Below are 23,012 nucleotides of genomic sequence, written 5' to 3' on the forward strand. Positions count from 1 at the left end.
AAGATATATGACAATATTTTTCTTAGCCCCCAAACATTTTTAACTGGGACACCCTAGAATCTCCTTCTCTGTTTACCAGAATTGTTTTAAAAATTAAATAAAGACTGAAGTCACTGTGCATGACAATTTCTATCCTTTTCTTTCCATTACTTGAAAGCTTATGGGACGGTCTTCCATTTTAAGTAATTCTTTTTGGGTGCTATCATGGTTTCTTTCCTGCAAAAGATAAACAAATCTATGGCTATTTCAACATATATATCCATATCTCACATCTTGAATTAACAAAGCTAGTTACAAAATTTATATCCAAACACACGTATCTAAAACACACATTACACCCAAATCCTGTTACCTTCTCTAAACAAACACCATTACAAAAATACAGCACAAATCAACAAATATTTTGCCCTCTTAGCAGGCAGAATTTAGGAAGAATATGACATAGCGTTTCAAGCCAGTACTGCAAGAAACCATGGAGCACCAAATAATTATAACATGAAAACAGTGAATGTGTTTTGCACATGCTGGTTAAGCTATTGCCCACAAGTCAACACAGAACACCTATCTCGTCAGTGGAGTTTTCTCTGCAGAGCCCAATTTCTTTATGCGAGATTAACGTTTGCGATGAGAGAAGGGACAAGTCACTAAAATGTTGGAATGAAGGGCGTAAGAAAGGGCATTACATGCCTAGATAAACCAGTTAAAGCATCCTGAAATTGTGCAAAGGAAAGCCTCGAAAATTGAACATATCTCCATATGATATCTTGGGCACAAGGTAACTGTGATTCATTTGTACGTGCAAACAGTACTTGTCAAAACTATCTCATTTAGTGAAGAGGAAGGTCATCTTCCAAACTAAGAATAAATGCGTATATACATACAGTCATAACAGACTGTATATACCTACAGTCATATCCTTAATTAATAGATGGATATAGCTGGAGCAAAAATGATTACATCCTCACTATAAAGCTGTTAGAGAGAAACTCATTTTAGCATACATTTCTGTAAAGACTGTTTTCCACTAAATCTGAACCCCTAGGATTAATGAAACTGAAAAAACTAGTATATGATGATTCACTTTTTCAGATTATTTTCTTCATTTCTGAATATCACAGCAATACAGCATGGAAGACCTATTGAAAAGAAAAAGGTCTGCTATGTAGTCTTGCAAAATTAAGAGTAGGATTCAGGGATCCCTTTAAGGGATGAGTTCTGACAAAAAACGTTTAGTTACAGGATATCCAAAAGAGAAGCATACATTCAACTTCACAGTGTTAGAAAGGGGAGGATGGGGAAGGATGAAAGTGTCTGATAGCACTAGGTCACTTAACATTTGGCGAGTGCTAACACGACAAACTTGTTGCAACAGAGCTTCTGATGTGGCTTAAGCAACATCTAAGAAAAGCACTGAATTTCACAGATCAGACAAAAACTTCTTACCGATGACTTCCATCCAGATTTGATTTGTGGATGAAATTCAGTTTAGCATCTGCCCAATAAAGCTTCTGTTCCTCATAATCCAATGTCAGTCCGTTTGGCCAATAAATATCCGTGTTGACTATAATGGAGCGGCTCGAACCATCCATCCCAGCACGTTCTATCTTTGGCACTTCTCCCCAGTCCGTCCAATACATGAACCTATAATTATTAAAAACAAACAAAAGAAAGAAAGCAATTATGTATAAATCTATAATTAGATTACTGGATACATCTTTCAGTGAAGGCAAAAACTGCTTTATTCTTATGAGGCACTGCCTCTGGAGCTGTATTGTACTACGCCTGTTCTGTGAAGCACAACAGAACAGTCACTTTACAAAAAACTGAAGAGAAACAATTTCTAAGACACAAATGCACAGTACAATTTGACACTATACTTCCAGATGTGTCTTTCCTTAGGTCAACTGAGAAAGTTGGTGATAACCAACAGATCCTGTCAATAACCTTCTCAGAATTCAAAATTAAACAGAGAAGATAGATATTACAGACTGTCATAAAAGTATAACCACCTCTTCAACATGGGTCAGAGCACCAGCAGAGGAAAAAAGGGACGAAATGTGGATTTGTAGCAGACACGGCGGTTTCATATGAGGCAGGGAAGTTGATTTTATGGAAGACCAATTCATGTCCTTTTTTTGCAGAGATTCACAAAAAGGCAGCCAGTCAATATGTTTACAAGCACAGTTTTCACCCACTGACCAGGGAAAACACTAAGTATAATCTGCTAAGACTAGAGAAGCAAGATTTAAAAGATATCTTTTATCGTATCATATATATCAGTGCATTTTAAACAATATTTAGCAAGCAATGGGGGAGAGAAGTTACCTAGTTGAATTTAAGACTGAGGTGAAGCCAGGGAAGCCACTGCACTATGGCTGGAGACTAACAGGGAGAATAATATTTGTCCTTTTTCTGCAGGTGGTAGAAAATTGATTTACTTTTCTGGGTTGTTAACAGAAGGCAGAACTAGACAGGAATAATATATAATGTAAATATATGAGGCAAAGTGTGTCAGTGAAATTTGTTCTGTTTTGTTGATGCAGCTGTGACAGGCTAAAAGACTACTGTCCTAAACCACTTCTCAAAACCCCATGAGATCTGCCAAAATACCTGCTTGTATCAGTGCTCCCAAACCTGCCTCTGTCAAAACAATCCAGATTAGTAAAGATCTGAAGCCTTTAAACTAGCCCAAATCATCACACAACCACAATATGTCACTATATGGTGCCCACATGTGAAGAGGCCTGGCCACCCATCCTTTAAAGAAAAACAAATGTGCAACACATTTAAGAAACATTCGCAGATGAAGTTATTCTTGGCAGAGATTATTTTTTTTTGTTTGTTTTTAAGTCAGGAAATTCCATGTCATATTTTTCCCCTTAATTCATGTCTACAGCATGTTTGTTTTAATGCACAGGCATATCTGCGGACAGAAACGCAGCTGATTAACACAAATATTGCCCTATTCAATCCCAAGTGTGTCATTCTTTATGGAGCAATGTCTCTACCTTCAACACAGAGCACAAATATGTGAAGAGAATGTGTGAGGTTTCTGTTGACGAGTGCTACAGAGAAACTGGTTATCTGCCAGAAAGAGGAAAAAAACAATTTTAAGATAGGAGGGCAAAATTGCTCAGCAGCATGTCAGCTGGTCAAGCTATGCAATAAAAGAACAACACACTGAAAAAGAAAAAATATAAGTTAGAAAAGTCTAGGCAGCACTTCACCAGAGAACATGAGAGAGGGAGAAAGAAAGGAAATTATTTAAAACTTCTTTAAGACCACCCTTCTTCCTCCTGCTGTCAAGTCAAATTCTTCCAAATATGTTGTCAAGGTTAAGGGGGTCCAAGGTTTTGGCCACCCTGCTAGACCAATTTTTCAGGCTGGAACAGACAGCTCATTAGCTGCTGTACAGCCTCATCATCTTCCCTGCCTGCCTCTCACCTCTCCTACCCACTGCAGCTACTCAAGCAAAACCAGGTAGGGGAAGCTCGGTGACACAGGCAGCCCTTCCAAGGCTTCAGAAAACCAGCCCCATTTCATTTGCCAGCGGAGCACACTTGCACACACAACTCCCTTTGAGACTCTGTAATGCTTCTCATCGGTTCTGCTGACCTCTGCTCAGCTTCTCCAACAGTTTTTTCCCCATCATCATCTGTTTGCTTTCCTCCACTTTGCTTAAAACCCTCCAGGTTTTAAAGTCTCCAGTGAAACCCTCTGGAACCAGCCATGCTGCAGCTGACGGCATCGAGAGCTGCGCTGCGCTGGGGAAGCAGGGCTTTTCAGCACTGCAGAAGTAATGCAGGTTACAGCTTGATGACCATGTATTTTGGTAACAGCATGTTTTAAGTAACTTCTTGCCACTCACCTCACTTCCAGTACACTGCTTATATGGCTATGAAGCGAACCAGATTCGAAAAACAGGTTTGGGTTACAATCACCAATCTGAATGCACTCCAGCGCGCCGCTCCATAAACTTTTGCATTTGCACACAGTGTGTAGGTGCCTATAGCTGTTTAGAGCAGCACTGGTGCCAACGACCTTCACCAAGCTGTGATTTCAGTTTCTTATTGAGAAAGTGCACTTAAGCCCTTTTCCACAACAGCTGAGCTAGTGGCTCAGAGTACAGGAGCAGCAGGGGATGGCAGAGCTGTTTAAAGCAGCTGGAAGAAATGCCCATGTAACCACGTTTTAAGCTAACTGCAATTACTACAAGGCAAGGGAGACCTGGCTAACAACAGGTGGGTGGAGGGAGAAGACGAGACTGCCAATGCTCATGACTGCAGCAACCTGTTATGTAGGTTCTTCAACAGAGATCTTGGATCCCTCTTCCAGGCAATGTCAAGCCCTTTACAGGTGTGTACTGGCTCCACTTTTCTGAAACACTCTCAGATTCTTGCTTGATTATACAATGGTTGGTAAGTAACCTATAGAGAGACTGTGCAGCAAGCAAGATGTTAGGACATAGAGACTTCTTGTATACTGGTAAGCCAGCCATACAGCCACAGCAAGGGTCAGTTTTCCCTCCTCCCCATCCTTTCAAACATTTATTTTTTATTTCTGCTTAAAAAAAAATATCCCTGGCCCTCAGGATAGGGCAAAATAGTAATCAAAAAGGAATACTCTGTGTTAAATTATGGCTTTCACATTGTACCAAAGGACTACATCCCATTTGCTGCTCTTCTCACCCATTTATATCTTGCTACAGAAATTTTAACTCAGGAACAAAGATTTTAAATCTAGCCCAGAAAAGGAGAAAAAAAAAAAAAAACAAACAAAAAAAGCCCTGATGCTTCAGCAAGCCAACTTGGGTCCAGAAAGTGAGTTGCTTTCTTGTGCTAACAGTACTGTTACCGCAGGCAGTTGCACTGGGGCCAGGTGGGTGCAGGGCACAGGGCCCTTCCAGCTCGCTCTTGCTGCCTCCTGGCTGAAGACTGCCCTCCCCTGTCACTGTCAGCCATGGGGAACATGATCCCAGGCCTCCGCTGCTGTACTTCACCATCCAGCTACTTAGCTCAAACCCATGTTCCCGAGGAGTTTAAAACTAGTATGAGAATCTGTGGTGGCATTATACAATAACACAAAGAAACTGTAGAACTGGATAAACATACTTTATGTCCAGCAATTTCTTAAACATACATAGCAAGAGTACCAGACATAGCAGGAAGAGCTTATATTTAGTATCAAATCAATCCATACAGAGCCAAATCTTTCTTCAACCTAATAAGAAATACACCACCATGGCAGATTTAAATTTATTCCTTTAATCTAGTTTTCTTTTTCCTATTTAAATAATTAACAACAGTATTTTTTAAACTTTGGTTTTAACCAAATAACCTTAATATTTCACTATTTTTCATTTGCTACATTTTCTCCCTCCAGACTGTTAAATGCCATGTGTGCCAGATGTTTTAACAGCTCACAACTATTTTCTGTCTGCTATTATATAAGTGTAACAGAAAGAAACAAAAAAATGTGTATTTCTATTTATCTAAATGTGTAATTTTAATGCTAAATATTCCTGTGAGGAAGTGACACAAGGCCCCTCCCCCCCCCAAAAAAGAATTAAGGCATCTCAAGTATTTGAAATACAGAAAATAACAAGACTCTTAGACATGAATACTTAGCTGATACTTTAAATGAAGCCCAGAATGTTGATTACTCCTATTCCAGTTTTAAAAACCTTTATCTTGTAAGGTTAACCAACTATAAAAATAAAGAAAAACCAAAGAGAGGAAAAACTTTGATTGTTTTCCCCTAGAAACTTTTTCTGTGCACGGTTTGATTCAATATTTTTAATTACTGTGTCTCAGAGAGGTAGGGTAAGCTGAAGCCAGGCAACAAAACTTCCTCTGAAGAGGAGTCAAAAATTCCTACGTGCTGTACAGCTGCAACTTAGCAGTTTTGATATGCCCCAGAATAAAAGGTTTTAACATGACACAAAAAAAGGAAACAGCGTTTCTCAGTTCCACTCTGCAAGATGAACAAATATAATAAATAACAGAGCTTCTTTTCTGAAAAGCCAATAAAATCTAGGCACACTGAGGGTAGAATATTCCATATAGATAGAAAAAAGCTTGGGGAGAACAAATACCAAGATTAAATGCTGTAATTTAGCAGCGATTTCTGACAGCGTGCACACTGAGACAGAAATTCCTCACCAGCACCTACCAGCTTTGCGACTTTCTGATCTGCAATGCTCCCTAACATCGCCGAGGATCCTTTCAGCCCTGTGAGCCCACATGAAATTGGGCCCCTGCTAGGAATATCATTAAAACACGAGCCCACACCGAGACGCATGCAACTGTTTCACTCACTGAACAGAGATACTGTACACGATACTTAGCTGATTTTAAGGCAGTTAATTGGGACACCTAACAGGGCAGGCAATCGTTTACCTTCCTGAATATTATTCAGTGGGACGAGCAGCTGCTTAATTGGGACAGCCAATTATTTGGCAAGGCCCCTCTCAGTGAATGCTCCAACTTTGCAATTATGCTCGTTTCAGGCCCTAAGAACCTCAGAGCTCCACAGGGACCCAAACAGCCGTCAAACTTCAGAGCCTGGAAAGGTTTTAGAAGTGCAGCAACCCCCGTGGAGCTTATCAGCTCTGCAGTGGTCCCGAGTGGCTCAGCACTCAGCCTTCCCTGGCTCCAACATGAGTAGCATTAGCACTGGTCTAACGAAGCAATATGAAGTTACATGATAGACACTGAAGTAGAATTCATGAAAATTATGTTCAATAAATAAGTGATTGGCTATCTGAAATAGCTCTCGACTTTGGAAAAATAAATGTTCATTGACCTTCAGGAATCTGCAGACTTTACAAATGGACATTTCAAACAAGCAAGAGTTTAAGCATCCACAGAAACTTCTTGAGGAAGGTTCACAGAGGCATAGAATGGCTTTGCAAAATTCAGGAAATACTTTTAGTCTTCCAAATAAGCAAAAAAATGCACATAGCCAATTAACTACAGAGATAATTCTTTGTAAAAGAGAGGAAGAGATAACCCTTTAGGATATGATCCAGGTTATTCTGAGAGAGATGCTCTTTGCTAGCTGAGAACTGTACTCATTTGTAAGAGCTTGTCTCTATGAATAAGTAAGCGTAGATATTAGTCGAACATTATTTTCAGAGTTTGCTACAATATCTTCTTATGTTAACACTCCGTGCACACAAGTGATTTCTGTGCAAGTTAACTTACCTGATGCTGATTTTAAGCTGCCTGTGTAACATCACTCTTGCATGTGCTAACAGCAGCTACACAGGGAACAAGTGTGAAGTAACTAGTGAGCTATTAACATCCTACTGCTTTGAACTTCCCTGCGCTAAACTTCCTGTTTATAGGAGCCTAACATACTAAGCTTCTTTACCCTAAACTTCCTGCATACAGGCTCCTACCAAAGCTGCAGCATCTCATTTCAGTGAGGCACAGCTGGCTCAGAACCGCTTGTCTTAAACGCACATTGATATATATACTGGACAGGAATCAAACAAAACTTCTTTTACTGAAAAACAAGTCTTTTTTATCCCACTCATCTCAAAAGCCCAAATCATGAGTGTGTCTAGCAAATGACTAAACAATCTAAGCACCCTTAAAATGCATGGCAGAAGCAGCTTTGTAGACTTCAGTCTGTGCCACCCTCAGGATCCCAGCCTGCAGGTGAGGGCAGCAGGCCTGGCAGGAGAGTTGGCAGACTTCATGGGTGCCTGTGCCTCAGCCGACAGCAATTCACTGCTCAGAATATTAATGCTCAAGACTGCCAAAACCAGAGATGAGAAATTCCACATCTATGTATGTCTACCATACACTAAAAAAAGTCTACTGAAACACATATTTTGTAGAAGCATACATATACTTTTCCCAGTATATCCTATCTTAATTCCTCAAGAGGAATAAGCTATCCTAGTAACAGTACTTTTCTGCAAATAACTGCATGCATCCTAGGACTTCTATCAGTATACATATCAGGCAAAGACCTACCCATAGTCAACACTGCAGTATCATAATTTCCAGTCTGGACCTGGCGTTCCACTTAAAATCACTTATTTTAAAAAATAAAATAAATAGAAGTGAATGGTCAGAGAAATTAATTCCAAAAAAGGGATAGTGTGATGTGTACTTTTCTCTCTCTTGCTAGATAAAGTCTGAATAGGAAACTAAGTGATTAAACCCAAATACTCCTGTTTTGAGGAGAAGAAAACTTGTGATGAAGTGATCACAAGCTGATACTTTGTTTCGAGCTCAGTATCAGTAAGATAGTATAAAACTAGAATAGGATTTTTAGGGATGGTCCTCACACACCATAAAAATAGTATCTTTGGAAAATACTGAAAGTCATTTCAAGAGCTCAATGTGGAAGCACAAGCTTGCATGATATTCTCTCACTTCCTATACAGAAGGAAATGACTGAATATGCAAAAGTACCTCTAACCCATCAGGCAGGCTGTTTTAAGGTATTTTAGTTTAAAGAATACATTGGGCAACATGACAAGAAAAACACAGACGAGAGAGTGCTTTTCATTTTCACCCAGACTTGTCTAAGAATCCATGGGAAATAACATTCGACTTAACTGGAAAACATACATGGATGCCCTGCAGAATCACATGCATACTGCTGTCCTTTTGGTCACAGATCCCCAGGAATTAGCCAAAGAGAAAGAGGTTCATTAAAAAACAAACAGAAGCTGTTTTTGCTGAGTGCTCACAAAGGCAGAATTTCAATTGTTTGAGCAGGTGGAAGGTCTCTTGCTTCTTGAACCTGCAAATTAACCTTTCCTATCTGCAGACACTAAAGGTCTAACAACATGCCTTCCACAGCTATGAAACAGAAGCCATTTTTTAGTTTATTATACAGCAAGCAGGAAATAAAGCTTGTCAGAACTTAGCAGCATTTAAAAAAAAAATGAAACAACAATATTCCCAGTTAAAGCCAAATGAATACAGAAAGAAACAATTTCCTCTCTCTGTTACCTATTTAACACCATCGCTAGACTCTAGCTGACTGCAAGATGGAAGTGAAAATGCAAATGTGGTTTGGAGTGCCTTTGCCAGCTCTCTGTACAGGAATCATTCCAGATGTAATGCAGCAGACCCTGCAAAGTTCAGACTGCTTTCAGTTTTCTGTTGGCTTACCTGCTACTAAAATATAAGTTAACATAAGGGGAGATGGACAAATTGACAGAAGTAAAATTCTTTCCTTTACAGTACCTTACTTTTTCAACTGTAACAAGAAAATAGCAGAGGAAAGGAAACCAGTTGACAGTTTCGACTTTCAAGAAACCTTTGTCACAGTGCCTTGACAGCAGCTAGGTAAGAAACCAAGCCAGCATTGTGTGCTGCTGCTGGCTAATTCCTTGGAGCTGAGGAGTCTCACAAAGGTCTGCTTCATTCAGTGTGAGCACTGCTCAAGAGCAGCCTGACAAATGACTTAAGACCTTTTAAAAGGTACAGCTCCATGCACTTGGGAACTGAACAAAAAATGCTGAGAACAGCAGGTATAAAAGAATGATAAGCTACATTTAAACTGCTAGTGGTGGAGAGCAGTGAGAAACAATGCTAGGATTACTGCTCACCATCTTTCCAAGATAAATTTGAAGTCTTCTGTAAATGAAAAATAATTTGTTTCTTTTAAATGACATGTATTAAAAATACAAACATCTTCCAACATTTGCACTGTAAATATTTAGGTTGCATATGAATTTAGAATTCTATAATTTCAAAGAGCCTTGGGCTGAAACTAGACACAAGTCAGCTGCTACCATGAATTTTTCAGTGCTTTGCTTTGACACACAAAGATCTTTTTGGTTAAGTCATAATCAAACTTCTTTCTTCTTTCAATAAGAATTGGGAGATTTTTTCTCCTTATTTCTTTACACACCCAGGAATACAAGAAATTTTGAGAAAGCTTTTTGTCTCAGAATTTTTAAATGGAACAGTGGATTTTCCCAGTTTTCCCCATCTTTGTATCCTAAATTGAAGCACCAGGAACATACCCACATCTGGCTCCAAGGCAGGAGAGCACAGTCATAACTCCATATCACATTGTCTAGTGCATGAGGATGAAAGGGAGAAATCTGTAATTTGGCATGCTGTGCTGTTTCTTTCAAGCAAAGCGATAGTCATCCCACTGTACATCACTATGCAATATTTTGAGCCTTAGACTGCACAAATAGTACTACAAAGCTACATAAACTATGTTTGCACTGGACAGAATTTGCCGGTATAACTATCCCAGCAATCCTTACTGTAGACACAGCTTAAAGCAGTAATAGTTTTTATTCAAGACCTAGTCATTTACTTTATTCTCTGTTTTACTGGGTTAGGTTTTGACCCAATCAGTCCCCTGAAACAGCTCACCATATCACCAAGTGAATACCTGAGCTAAAAGACAGGTGGGCAGAACGGCATAGCCAGGAACAAGAGGAGCGAGGAAGAATCAGATCAGCTTAAAAACTGTTGCGGAGATGCACAGTCTTCTATCAGCTGAAACTGTGGAACTGTGTGTTCAGTATCATGAGATTTTTTTCCAATTCTTCTCATTGAGATTTTTTTCCATCATTCTTTCCATCAATTCTTTCATCAGTAAAACATCCCCTTGCTATTCAGATCCTCTTTCAGTACACTACTGCCAACTTGGTCATTTTTATGTTCTGGATTCCTGATTCCTGATTCTGTTAAGAAATTCTAATGGACTTTAATGCTCTACCAGATCAAGCTGGCTCTTATCCATCGTATCATATTTCCAGCAGCCTGCTAATTATTTCTTCCTAGTTTCTATCATATTGTTTGGTATGGAAATCAGGCTTACTTACACGTAACCATCATGCTTTGGATCTTTTTTACGAATTGATAATGCTATTTAGCAGTTCAGTAAATTTACAGTGCAGTTCCTGTCCTTGCAATTTGTTTATCAATTTGTTGGTATGGAAACCAACCTGATGCTCTCTATAAGGAATATGCAGGCAAACAATTCATTCATTTCAGCTTTTTCTGAAATGGCTTTATTTGCCTTGAATGCTTTTTTGTTTTCTTCTTCTTCTTCTTCTATACTTTGATCATCCACTGGAATCACTAAATTGCTTACTCTCCTGTAAGAAAGCAACATATTGTAATTAGTCTTTTCATACTATAAAATTACCAAACATAAGGCCTTATTTTTAACTCATCAAAAACTACATGATGTTCATGAGGGGGAAAAAAAACCCCAAAAAAATGGGGAGAAGGGAAGATCACTCTACAGAGGGCAAAAGAGTAGAAATAATAAAGGAAACCAATGTAATTAATGTACAGGCCACATTACAGTGAAGATTTACTCAGACTCCTAATTCTGGAAATACAAAGCCAATTGGGCTTGGCTCTTACTGGGAGGGGGGAATGTTTTCATAGAGCGTTTAGAAAGACCTGCTAAATACGATCTGAATGAAGGCCAAAGGCTTCACATTCAGATGAAACAAACTCCTTCATTTTCATATTGAATTCATATTGAAAACATTTTAAAGTAACTGAGATTTTCAGAGACTTGACTCAATAATTTTTTCTAGGTTATGATTTGCAATAAAGAGAAAAAAATTGCTTTTGCTTTTCTACTTCTAGTTTAAAACAGCTACATGTCAAATACTCATAGCTTCAACTTCTACTGAAAAAAGTGGCTCTGCTTTCTATTCTGCAACTGCATTTCTAGTATTTATGCACCTGGAATGCTGAAGTTAAAATCAATTTAAATAGCTTCAAATCCAAGCCATTATCATTTCATCCTACAAGCTTCTTGCAGGTCACTCACCTGCTCTTCCGGTGAGAGCCAGCGAGACGAATCATGCACACTGCATACAAATCACTGCTGGCACAGAGACGCAGCCAACGGGAAACAAATCCAAGTATTCCCTGCTACACGCACACACACCGCTCCACTCCCCATGCACAGGCCTCACTTGCAAGATGTTTTCTAACAAGGAACAAAGAAAATCTCTACCAAACTACACTGAAGGAGGGAAACTGAGTATGCTTCCAATCATAGGAAAGTGTGTCACTTCAAAAATTTCAGCTCAACTTTGAATTCCTCAGGAGAAAAAAATGCTGATTATTTGCCACCAGTTCATAGAATTTAAAATAATTATATTAAATGCCATAAAAAAGGCTATTTCCAAACAAGCAGAGAAATGCTTTTCCCCAACTCTACCACAGCATTATGTTTGGCATCTGAAAAAAGATACACAGAATGGGGGGGGGGGGGGGGGGGAAAGAGATCATGTTTTCAATAATCTAACTAGATAAAACCACAAGTTCTGAAACTAAGCTGGCTACTGGGAGGAGGAAACAAGCACTACAGAAATCATACAAAGGATATACTGATACACGTTTTGAGAAAAGGAAAGGTAATTGGCAACAATTTGAGAAACTATTACATGTACAAACAGCATCTGCAGATTGTACATCTTATTTAAAAAATCAAGGTTATTTGAAACTAAACCCATCATCATTCCAAGCAGACAACGTTCATATATTACACAAAACATTAAGTTTACTTCCTAGATATAACATAAGAATCAAATGATCAACAAACATTCTCATGTGAACACTTAGGATTTCTTCTAGGTGCTTGGTAAAAAGCACCTAATGTATCATTACATGCAGTGTTTGTCATCAACAATAATACACTATACTCTGAAGTTACAGATTCAGATTGTGTGTGGATTTCTCCCCACAAATCATTAACGGAACATTTTGTTTTCCTTAAAGGGAAAGAAGGGTAAAGTTTTCAGCAGTATTCTTCCTGTGAAACACTGATGTTTATCAAAACTAGAAGATAAGACTCCAGCAATATTTTGCTTATTTAAAGTTCTGATCTTGCTTTCCTGCCCAGTAAATGTTAGAGGGATAAAAGCTCATCCAGCTACTTGCAGTTGTATGACAGCTTTTGTCACATGCCCAGCACAGCAGGCTGCCACTTTTCGACCTCTCCTTTATCAATGCGGAAGGTGGACAGTCAAGAACTGAAGCAGAAGGGACCATCAGAAAGTAACTAATGAACTACTCCTTTCCTTACACCTACTGGTTGGCCACTTTACCTATTCACTGCTCAACATATTCTGCAGAGAACTATTTCTCCATCTTTTCTCGCCTCTCACCTCACAGATGCACGGTCTCCAAGCCTCTCAAACAAGCTAGCTACTGCCACCCATGAAGGAAGGACAAGCACCCCTCAGCTTGGGAGACATCATCTGGCCCAGTTTTTGTGAAGCAAGGATGATCTTCCTTGTGCAGCACCGCATGCAAGTTGTAAAGGCAGGACAAGCAAGTCCCACTTACTCTTTTTCCTCCCAGAAGCCTTCCAAAGCAGCCCACCTAGGCAAATCCTGTCAGCTTCTAACGCTGTTTTTGAAATTATAACATTTTAGAGTCTACCTCACTGATTCCAAAAACTGGCCAAACACAACATTATATGACACAGTTCAGAAGAATGCAACACTAGAAGGTATTAAGCAGAGTGAAACCATACAAGCATAACACAGACTGTTAGATTCAAAACCTTTCCCACAGAGGATAATCATTTGAGTGGTTGTACTGAAAAAACTCATGGTTATTTTTGAGTTATTTTTAAAAAAACAATAAAAACATTCTTTGTATTTAACTTACAAAACCAGGTGTCATGGTAAACAAAATACTAACCATGTACAAAGTAAATTATATGCTAATACATGTAAAACAAGCGTAAGAAATAATCCTCAGAAACAAATAGACATCTCTTCTACATCTATATCATGAATTTACAGTCCAGTACTTTAAAGACTCACTTTTAGGTATGAAAGATCCTTCTAGTATATAATTGTATTATATTAGAAAGCTGCAAGTCTCTCTTAACTCAGCTATAAAACGCTTCTCAAGGTTTTCTGTATACGAATACAAAATAGCAACTTTAAACAGGTGATTTAATCTGACATATAACAACATTTGTTGCTGTATTGTCAATCGCTACATTTCATTTGTTAAAAGTCCTCAGAAAGAAGGAACATTGATTTTCAGCATAGCAAAGGCCAATATACACAGGTATGGAAGATATCTCTTACTGCTATGAGCCAGTGGGAGGAATATGCTTATTAAAACAAAGCAGAGCAGAGGGAACGCCAGCACTAACCCTGTTTGAATGGGTTACAAGGGGAAGAGTGGAAGTTTTAGAGGAAGTGCCTTTTTCCCTCCTTCCCTACCCTATACTTTAAGCCTTTGGGGGGGGGGGAAGAAAAAAGTCACAGCTTGTTCAAAAAAACTAATTCTGTTACATTTGAATTTTTAATAATTTTGCAGTTACCCAGTGCAATGATGGTTAATTCACTTTTTGAGCATAATATACACACGTTATAATCTATGTTTCAGAATAGCATGTTGGTGACAACAACATTATTTGGTTGTTATCAAAGGAGAGGCAGAACGGCCACTCTCCCACATTCAGCAGGATCTAAGCCAATGCAATATATAAAAATTCATTTCTGCCTGTACATACACAGTTATCATTGTTGCAAACTGATTTTTAGTTTTGATTTTGCTCTAGGGCCAAAGTTATTGTTTCATTCAACAGAAATCCACCACATTCAGCTAACTTTAGAATAAATATTTGGAAGACTACTTTAAAATGTGAGAACAATCAGAGGGAAAACTGAGACGTTCAGGCCTAGAATGCTGTAAACCTGCAATGCACAGTGCCACAAAAGAGCAAGTGATGCATGTGGTGATATACAGCTGGGAACAGCACTGCTATTATATCCTGAAGCTGCTAGTGGTTTTCCTCTTCTAAACTCTCCAGTGCTGTGATGGTCTCTTACCTTCATATTTCCATCATACTTTGTTTGTTATCAGTCTTGCTTTAATAAGGAGAAACTGAGTCATCTGCGTCATTTTGCAACCTGCCTTTTGAGCCAGCCCCCCCTTGGCATGAAGGACAGTACAACTCAGTTCATAAGTGAAAACCTAACGGATCGGATAGTGAGCAAGGTAAGTGGTGAAAGTGCTCTTGTCTGAGTCATAAACAAGTTGGTCAAAACCTGACACGCCCACTGGGAACATCATAAAATAAGAGTGGACGAAAGCACTGTTACTTTATATGCGGAAGCCAGTGCACTAGAGGATGTACAAACACGTAGCACAGAAAAGGCCTGTAACCCTTAATAGTCTAAATTCATGTCCACAGCCAATAGGTGGATGGAAGAAACAGATGAAGCCACAGAAAAAAAAAGTATGAGATAACGGCAGAACGGAGCGGTCCCAGGGACACACATGCACAGAAAGTTCGGCTCCTTCCTCACAGTTGTGCCAGCCTTGAGTAGGCTTCACAGCAGAACCGAATACAACTACAACAGCAGTTTTAGACACTTTGGCAGAAGTTGGCACTAGTCACAAAACCTTCAACAGAGCAAAAGCACAGAAGAGCTCCTAGTAATATTGGAACAATGTGCAGCAAAGCCCAAGTGAAGAAAACCTGGCGGATGCTGCAGATCTTGTCTTAAATCTAAGCCCAATGTGCTGAAACATTACAAACAGGGAATCCAGAAATGAGGGAGGCTGAGCCTTGAAGATATTGCACAGAACAACAGGCAAATCTTGCCAAAATTGCCTAAATAATATATCTGAAGTGAGGAACAATAAACAGAAATCTGTAGATTTGGCAGCAAATTCAGAGTTAAAGTATCTTGAAACAATCACATCAGTGCAACTGCACTTCTAGAGCAGGCTATAGCTAAACAGAAATAACACCAATTTAATGATTAGTAATTATAATTGAGTAATTAAAGCCAAACAAAAATTGCATTTAAACTAATTCACAGACAAATATGTAAATTCAGGTCATATTCTGGCCTATGGTCTTTACATTAGATAAGATCTACTATTCTCTGATATTGAAGTGTTCATTTCCAGGGGTGGAAATGCAATGCATAAAGTGCTGTTTTCAGCTACCACACTATCCTGTTCTCTCTGACCACTGATATAGAATTTGGTGGGTTTCAGTCTCGTATTTGGTGTTGTTTCAACTACAGGAACTGTGCTAGTGGGAAAACTGAAAGGATAAAATTTTTCCATCAGGCTCTGGGACAGAAGCATTCTCCAAGAAGGATTTTCTTTGCCACACAAATTGCCCATATTAGAGTCCTCCCACTATTCACCTTGCAAGTTTATATCCCTATTACACCCAAGACCAGAGTTTTTAATTTTTTCTCTAACACTATTCCTCTGCAGTATTACCTAACTATAACTTCAGTTCCTTAAGATTTCTCGATTTGACCAAGGGCTACATCCATTCTCCATCAGCCTGAAATTAGGTCTGCAGAACAACTTTGTATCACTCTGTTTATTAAACACTGGAGCATGGTTGTGCTAGTATACTTTTTTTTGAAAAGGAAGATGCATTTCTACTCCAAAACTCTTTAAAGAGGACATTTTACAATCTTTAGGGTGAAAAAGATTGGGACAGAGAGATAGCTTCATTAATAATGACAGTACTGAACATGACTGCTGACAGCTTGAGACTTGTGTCCGAGCCATGCATAACTTAGAGTTTTACTTTATATGGTTTCTGTCACAAGGCAAAACATGATTAATACATCTAGGCTTTGGTTTTTCTTTAAGCTTACATTATCCATCAAAATGCAGTAACATGCTCATTCAACTCAACCCCTCAGTGTTGCACTAGCCAGCATTCATAATAAAATATAAAAAAGCAGAATTCCAGATTATGTATGCATATGTATATATTACTTACTACTTTTTTTTTTTCCAGGCACGGAGTTTGTGTACATCAGGGACCCAGCAGATTTCAAGTGCAACATAATTTTTGAAGATTATGTGAATGCATATACTTCCAAACAGTTTGATTTTGCTCTGAATTTAATTTATTCTCTTCTTATCAGGTCCAATTTAGCCTGTCCATTCCATGGTCTGCTTCAGATAACAATACTTTCTTTTGTTATAAGCCATGAACAGTAATCCCTTCATGCTTGTTATCCAATTTTACCAAAGGCTTTTATCTGCTTTATTGACAATTACTGTTAAACTACTCTCTTCTGAATTTAACTGTAACAGAATGAATCTCCAGTTATATAAATGAAAAAAATTAAAAAAGTATAGGACTACCACTGAAGACAAAAATATGTTTGGAAAAGAGGTGTATGAAGACATTCAGGTAAAATGACAGAGTTGTATTAACAGTATACAAAAGTGATAGCAATGGTAAGGCTTTCCCCCAAGTATGTGAGAAATATAGATAGTAATGGTATTCAGAGGAGTTTTAAATCATCATAACCTTGCTTTTGTGGGGGTTTTTTTGTTTTCATTTTTTATTTTGTGGACTGTACCGTGAAGCTGTCAGAATAGCTTGGTTTTGCACACTGATACACAGTGAGCAGGGAAAAAATATGTACAGAGCAGAGACGCCTGTGATTCACTGGCTTGTGCTATTGACAACTTGATAGAATCAGGACAATCACACAAAAGGAATAATTAGACAAGAAGGAGGTATTCTGTTGCTTAAGTAAGGAAACAAATGCATAGTTATCTCAACTTGCCTAATTAACAATCCAAGAAAATAAGGCATTGAACTTTTTTGCAGCATGGGAAAAGAAAATGGACTTGTCAATGGTAGTAGGGAAATAGCCTAGCTGCTGAATTTTCTTCTAACCCCCTTTTCTACATCAATAACAATGTCATTCCTTAATTTGCAATTCATGATTTTGAAGAAAGAGGAGTCTTAAGATTTTTTTTTTTTTTTTACTTCTATTCTAATTATCTAATGTCTTCAGGATCAACTGAATGAGCTGATATGATTACCTGATGAAGGACAACTATGGGTAAACCAAGATTCATTCTGTAACCGAGTTTGAGAGTCTTTTTCTAGGACAGGAATATAAGCTATCCTTCATAATGCTGTGCACAGTTCTTTGTGCTCAGGGAAGAAGCTGAAGTTCCAAGTAATACATAGAATTACAGGCTTGTGCGTATTAATGGTTGTATTACTGCCTTATGACTCCTGGTACAAAATTTTTCTCAACACAGAACCCTCCAGTGCTCCTTTACATAGGGCAGCAATGCCTAACAGAAGACTTTCTGAACGTGCTTCAGAAAAGAATACTGTGACAACTATGAGGACTACTATTAAGAGAGAAAAAAAAATAGAGTATAAGGCTTCAACTTGCTTCATAGATAAAACCACTGTTTTAATGGAGTTGAAATACAAAGACACTTGTCATCATCAGAGTTTTATCAGTAATGACCACAGGAGTCTAAAGCATGTGCAGTTCAGTCTTGTGTTACTGAATCAGGGTCGACGTCTATTAGGAAGCCTCCAAGGCTGGAACTTTTACCAAGCTCTAGTTTCTTGAATTGGTACAGGAGAGAGATGACCCTTTTGCTCAGTCTTTTACAGTCACACTAAGGATCTGTCGAAAATACTCACAGAAAACACACCAGTGGGCAGCAATTACAAAACTGATAATCAGTTTAGTAACTTTGAAATAGATTATTTGTGAAAACAGTAATTAGCATTCCTAGCTGAAAAACAGAATCTACAACTAAGGCTATACTTCTGCCAAGGAGAAGAAACACCATCTTTCCCCAACTGCTCTCTTCCTGCCTCCTGAAAAAGTTATTTTTCAGCCAAATTTTGTTCTCTATGTCCTTCCTTATCCCCCTTCTTCCCTCCCAGCACCTTTAAGAGAGGTATTGAAGTTTTGTTTGTCTGCATGACAAAGGCAAGCATTATTCCTACCTTCTGTGTAGGCAATGCCCAGTCAGGCTACACAAACGACAGCTGTCAGGATGAAGAACAATTGACAAAGGAGTGACAACTGCGGCTGTGGAAAGGGCAACACTTTCTTTTACCAGCAATGCCAAGGGAAAGTGTTTAGCTCTCATCTCCATCTTGCTATAATCAATGAAACAAAACCAAAGTTTACAAATTAACACTGAAGTGGAGTAACACTTTAAAGTAACACTTGAAACGGGATCATTCAAAAAATGTGAAGGTCACAACACTACTACAACTAGGAGTTCTTAATTGTTTTACCAGCTTACAGCCAGCTAGTGTGCTATGGCTGCAACTGAGCTGGAAACTTGGAGGCTCCAAGTATGCCAACCAGGACATCAGCCTGCTGAAAAGCTGTCAAAACAAATCTTTCCACCAGAAAACGTCCATTTTGATGGATCAGCATTTTTCTAGAAAAATAACTTGTCAGATAATTTCACACCAAATTTAATTTGCTGAAAACCCTTTAATAAAAGTCTTAACTCTTACTTCACCTTTTAATGTAGTTTATATAATTCATCTTCTCAAACTAGGAAGACAGATCAGCATCTCTGTTCCTTTATAAACAGTTCAGCAGCACATTAGCACCAGGTTTTTGCATTTGGGCTTGCAGCTTTGGACAGGGGAGCTTTTATCACAAACATTCTTTGGTCTGCCTCATCTTCCCCCTCACCCCTCCCAAAGCCTACCCAAATGTGTTTATAATTATTCTAGAGTTTGAAACACATTTTTCGCTTTTTTTCCTTCTAACTTGTCTAAACTGTTTGATAAACAATACTGTTAAAATGAATGTGCAACAGGGCAGCTGCTGCTTCATGTTTTAAAACGTAATCACAAAAGGTAGCAACAGTGTTGGCCTCGGCCCGAGCTACTCAGACAAACAGAATTTCAGTCCCTCTTCCAGCAGGCATCTGAAAGAGCAGAAGGAGGAAAAAGGAAGAACACAGAGAACACTGGGCTCACAAAACATCTAAATAACGACAAATGTTTTGAAAAAGAGATAGGTTTTACCAGACAGACATAACATCAAGGAAGAAACCTATGGTATGCATAGTAACTTGCCAAAGATTTCTTTCAAAAACTGAAGAAGAATCAGAAACAAAATCCTCAGTCATCCATCTTTTAAAATAATGTTGCAGTGAGTAGCATGCAGTGAGCAGTCTATTTGCTCAGGGATATAGAAGTCATTCATTCCTCCCAAATATAGTGAGAAGGCAGACTACTACTACTGAAACTGCCTTTTTAGACATATTACAGCACTGAGTATGTGATGCTTTTGTTAAGTTGCATGCTTATGGCTATTGTCAATTCATGGCATAAAATCCTCAACTAAATCTTGACATAACCATTCCTTTCCCTTAAGAAGTAAGCTTTGCTAGCTAAGATGATGCAACCCAACCATACTGTTTTTATTCCACACACTAATCTTTCTTGTGTAAAACACCTGTTGACATTTTAAGAATGACTACACAGTCTGGATGCCTATTACTTTATATCATGGTCTGATTTGCTTCTGAACATCAGAGTTAAACTTTCATTACTCTAAGGGTTACACATAGAAACCCGCCTTTTGGGAGATCTCCTGTTTATCCATGCAGTTATGTTCTGGTTATATAAGTGGTCTGACAGGTTTTAACTTTAAATTAAATACCATCTGACCCCGAACTAAAATATTCAGTTGCTAGGCTTCCTGCCTCCATACTACCACCTTTCCCCAGGCTACATTTAGGCCTTTATTATATTGAAAACTCACAGCTCATGCCCTTACAGCTGACAAACCATCAATTAAATGCTCCCCTAAGCAACTGCCTATTTAGACTTTGTGCAGTGTTGTGACTTTAAAATTATCATCTATAGTCCTAAACACAGAGAACAAATATTTTCCTTACAAACAAGGCCACATATACTCCACAACAACCACCTTTATGTTCTAGAACACAAATAAATTTCTGTAGAAACAAATATCATCTTCTAACCACAGAGCTCTTACTATGGTCTCGTTCAGAAAACATGTATAGTTATGTAACACAGCCCAGCCTTATGACTCACAGCACTACCCTGCCACCACAGACCCCATGTAACCTACCATGGCTTGCTCAACAGCAGTGCCTGGAGAGGTTTCTCAACACTACAAGGGGACAAACCCCAAATATCAGCTGTTCGGCTGAAACCATTTTTTGCCAGCTCCAAAAAAGGTGTGTTCTGAGCTTCCTGACAAGACCCACACTTTGCACTCCTTAAAGCCACCATTTCCAAACTGCCCTATGTCAGGCTTGAGCCTATGGGGTAGGCCCTACAGCCCACGCACAGCAGACGTGCCCCAGCATACGTGAGCTGCCCGGCCATCTTGCTATAGAGTATGTTTAGCTTTCTCACGGTAACGTCGGAAATCACTACAGCACTGGGAATACAATTTTATAACTGAATGCACACAGTGCTACCCTTAAAACATCCATTCAGTGGATGATACTTTTCCTCTGACAGTGACAAAACCTTGTCTGTGGGATCACTTAACTTACTTCTTCTGACTAGTTTTGCCTACTTTTATGCCTGAAGACACAATGGCAAACAGAAGAACCGCTTTTCTAAATAAACTCACCAATGTGCTATGAAACATGTCAAGAGTGACACAGACAAAACACTACAAAGGCAGACTAAAGGCTAAAAAAGCTGAGGAGCACTTGACAAACTGATTGGCAAAACAAAAGTTTGATTCCTTTTATGACATGCAAAGTCAACTCAACTACTTCGTATAAGAGTAGTAGTAAAATATTTTGAGTGTGAATAAATGGTGGAAAGGAGAAAAAACAGAGCCTGGCCTTCCCATGCTTTTGCTGAAGATGTCTTATAAGTCACATTTTCCTCACTAAAAGTCATTTTTTATTTAAATTAAAACCTCTTCTCTCTTTCCATTCCACTCTCAAACCTTCCCAAATTAATAGTTAGCCTGGCACCAGACACAAACTTAAAATCCAGTCAAACCTATCAAGAAGAGACCAAGACTGAAACAAAATTGGATTCCAAAAGAACTCACAGAACTCTTCTATGATTAAACTTCAGTTACCATTGTTGAAGAGCAAGTCTGCCCCAAACCGAAATACTACCCATACCCACTCTTGTCTCTGAATTTACTCTCCAGCTGCAGAAAATTTAGATTTCTGAGAAGGACTTCAAACATCTCCAATTCTAAAATGGGTAATAAATCTACCCATAAAAAAAGGTCTTGGCTAAATAAGACACTTTAGCACTGAAACAAAATTGGGCATGGCCATTCTTGTCAACAGTTTCTATTGCTGAAATATTGAAAAAGGTGTTGTAATCCAATTAACAGGGCATGTGAATTGCATAATCAGCCCACAAATGCCTAGGTGGAGATTCCACCAGGCCCTAAATTACCACTTTATTAACTTACATGATTTCTTGTCATTGCACAGAAACACAACTACCTTGGACTGTACATATTTTGCCTCCAATCTTTTCACTGCTGGCTCCCTGAATGCAAGGATCACCCACATCATTTTATAATTCTGGAGAATAATACATATATATTTTTTTTTAAAGACTGACAATTCTGCAGTCAGCCACACAACTGAAAGCCCAAACTATCTCTGTTAAAATTAATACCCAGCTCTCAACAGTATTGAAAAAAAGAAAATAGATGCCAGCATTTTGTGACATTGCAGTTCCAGAGGGACAGTCTAAAAAGGAAGAAACAAGTCATGTAACTTCTTCAAAGTCAGTCATAAAAAAGGCTAACGGTTCCCATAGATTTTTCGTATTGTTTCTAAAAAAGAAGCCAGAACTTTGCCATCAGAAAAACATTTGTCAAGCAGTCACTGAACATATGTTTGACAAGCTATCTCTCACACACTTTACATAAGCTTCTTGGCCATGGTCACACCAAAGGAAACTTACCTACAAGCTACAGAGAATGATGAAAACAGTAAGTTTCCTGGTCCATCAGAACAAGATATTGCTGAGAAGATACAAGTGAAAGAGAAAAACACTCTTGAAAATAGCCATTCTTTTACTATATTATTATTATCAAGCATAGAGTTACTCTGATACTTGTTCTCATTACCTACCTAGTACATTTTTCAAATTCTCATGAAAGCTTCATTTTATTAAGCAGATCTAGCATATAGTTAAATAGGGCAGAGCAGTCATTCCTCACGCTGTTTTAAATATGGTTTTAGTCTTTCCTTATCTAACAGAAAAATACACTT

At 38.5% G+C, this 23,012-nt stretch overlaps 1 protein-coding gene across 9 annotated transcripts in view; it reads right to left on the reverse strand.

Moving 5' to 3' along the window:
• Nucleotides 1-23,012, reverse strand: part of LRP6 (LDL receptor related protein 6) — a 120,648-nt gene that overhangs the window by 68,376 nt on the left and 29,260 nt on the right. For 4 of the 9 annotated variants that reach the window (XM_064517189.1, XM_064517190.1, XM_064517187.1 and 1 more), the window contains exons 3-4: nucleotides 10,940-11,092; nucleotides 1,444-1,641 (exon numbers count right to left, since the gene is read on the reverse strand). In XM_064517189.1, coding sequence (XP_064373259.1) covers nucleotides 1,444-1,641; nucleotides 10,940-11,092 — 351 coding nt within the window. Of the gene's footprint in view, nucleotides 1-1,443; nucleotides 1,642-10,939; nucleotides 11,093-11,784; nucleotides 11,919-22,701; nucleotides 22,763-23,012 lie in introns of those variants that run through there. The other 5 variants (XM_064517192.1, XM_064517191.1, XM_064517194.1 and 2 more) reach the window with 4 other exon arrangements.

This window comes from Dromaius novaehollandiae, chromosome 1, assembly GCF_036370855.1.
Source record: "Dromaius novaehollandiae isolate bDroNov1 chromosome 1, bDroNov1.hap1, whole genome shotgun sequence".
Taxonomy (NCBI): Eukaryota; Metazoa; Chordata; class Aves; order Casuariiformes; family Dromaiidae; genus Dromaius; species Dromaius novaehollandiae.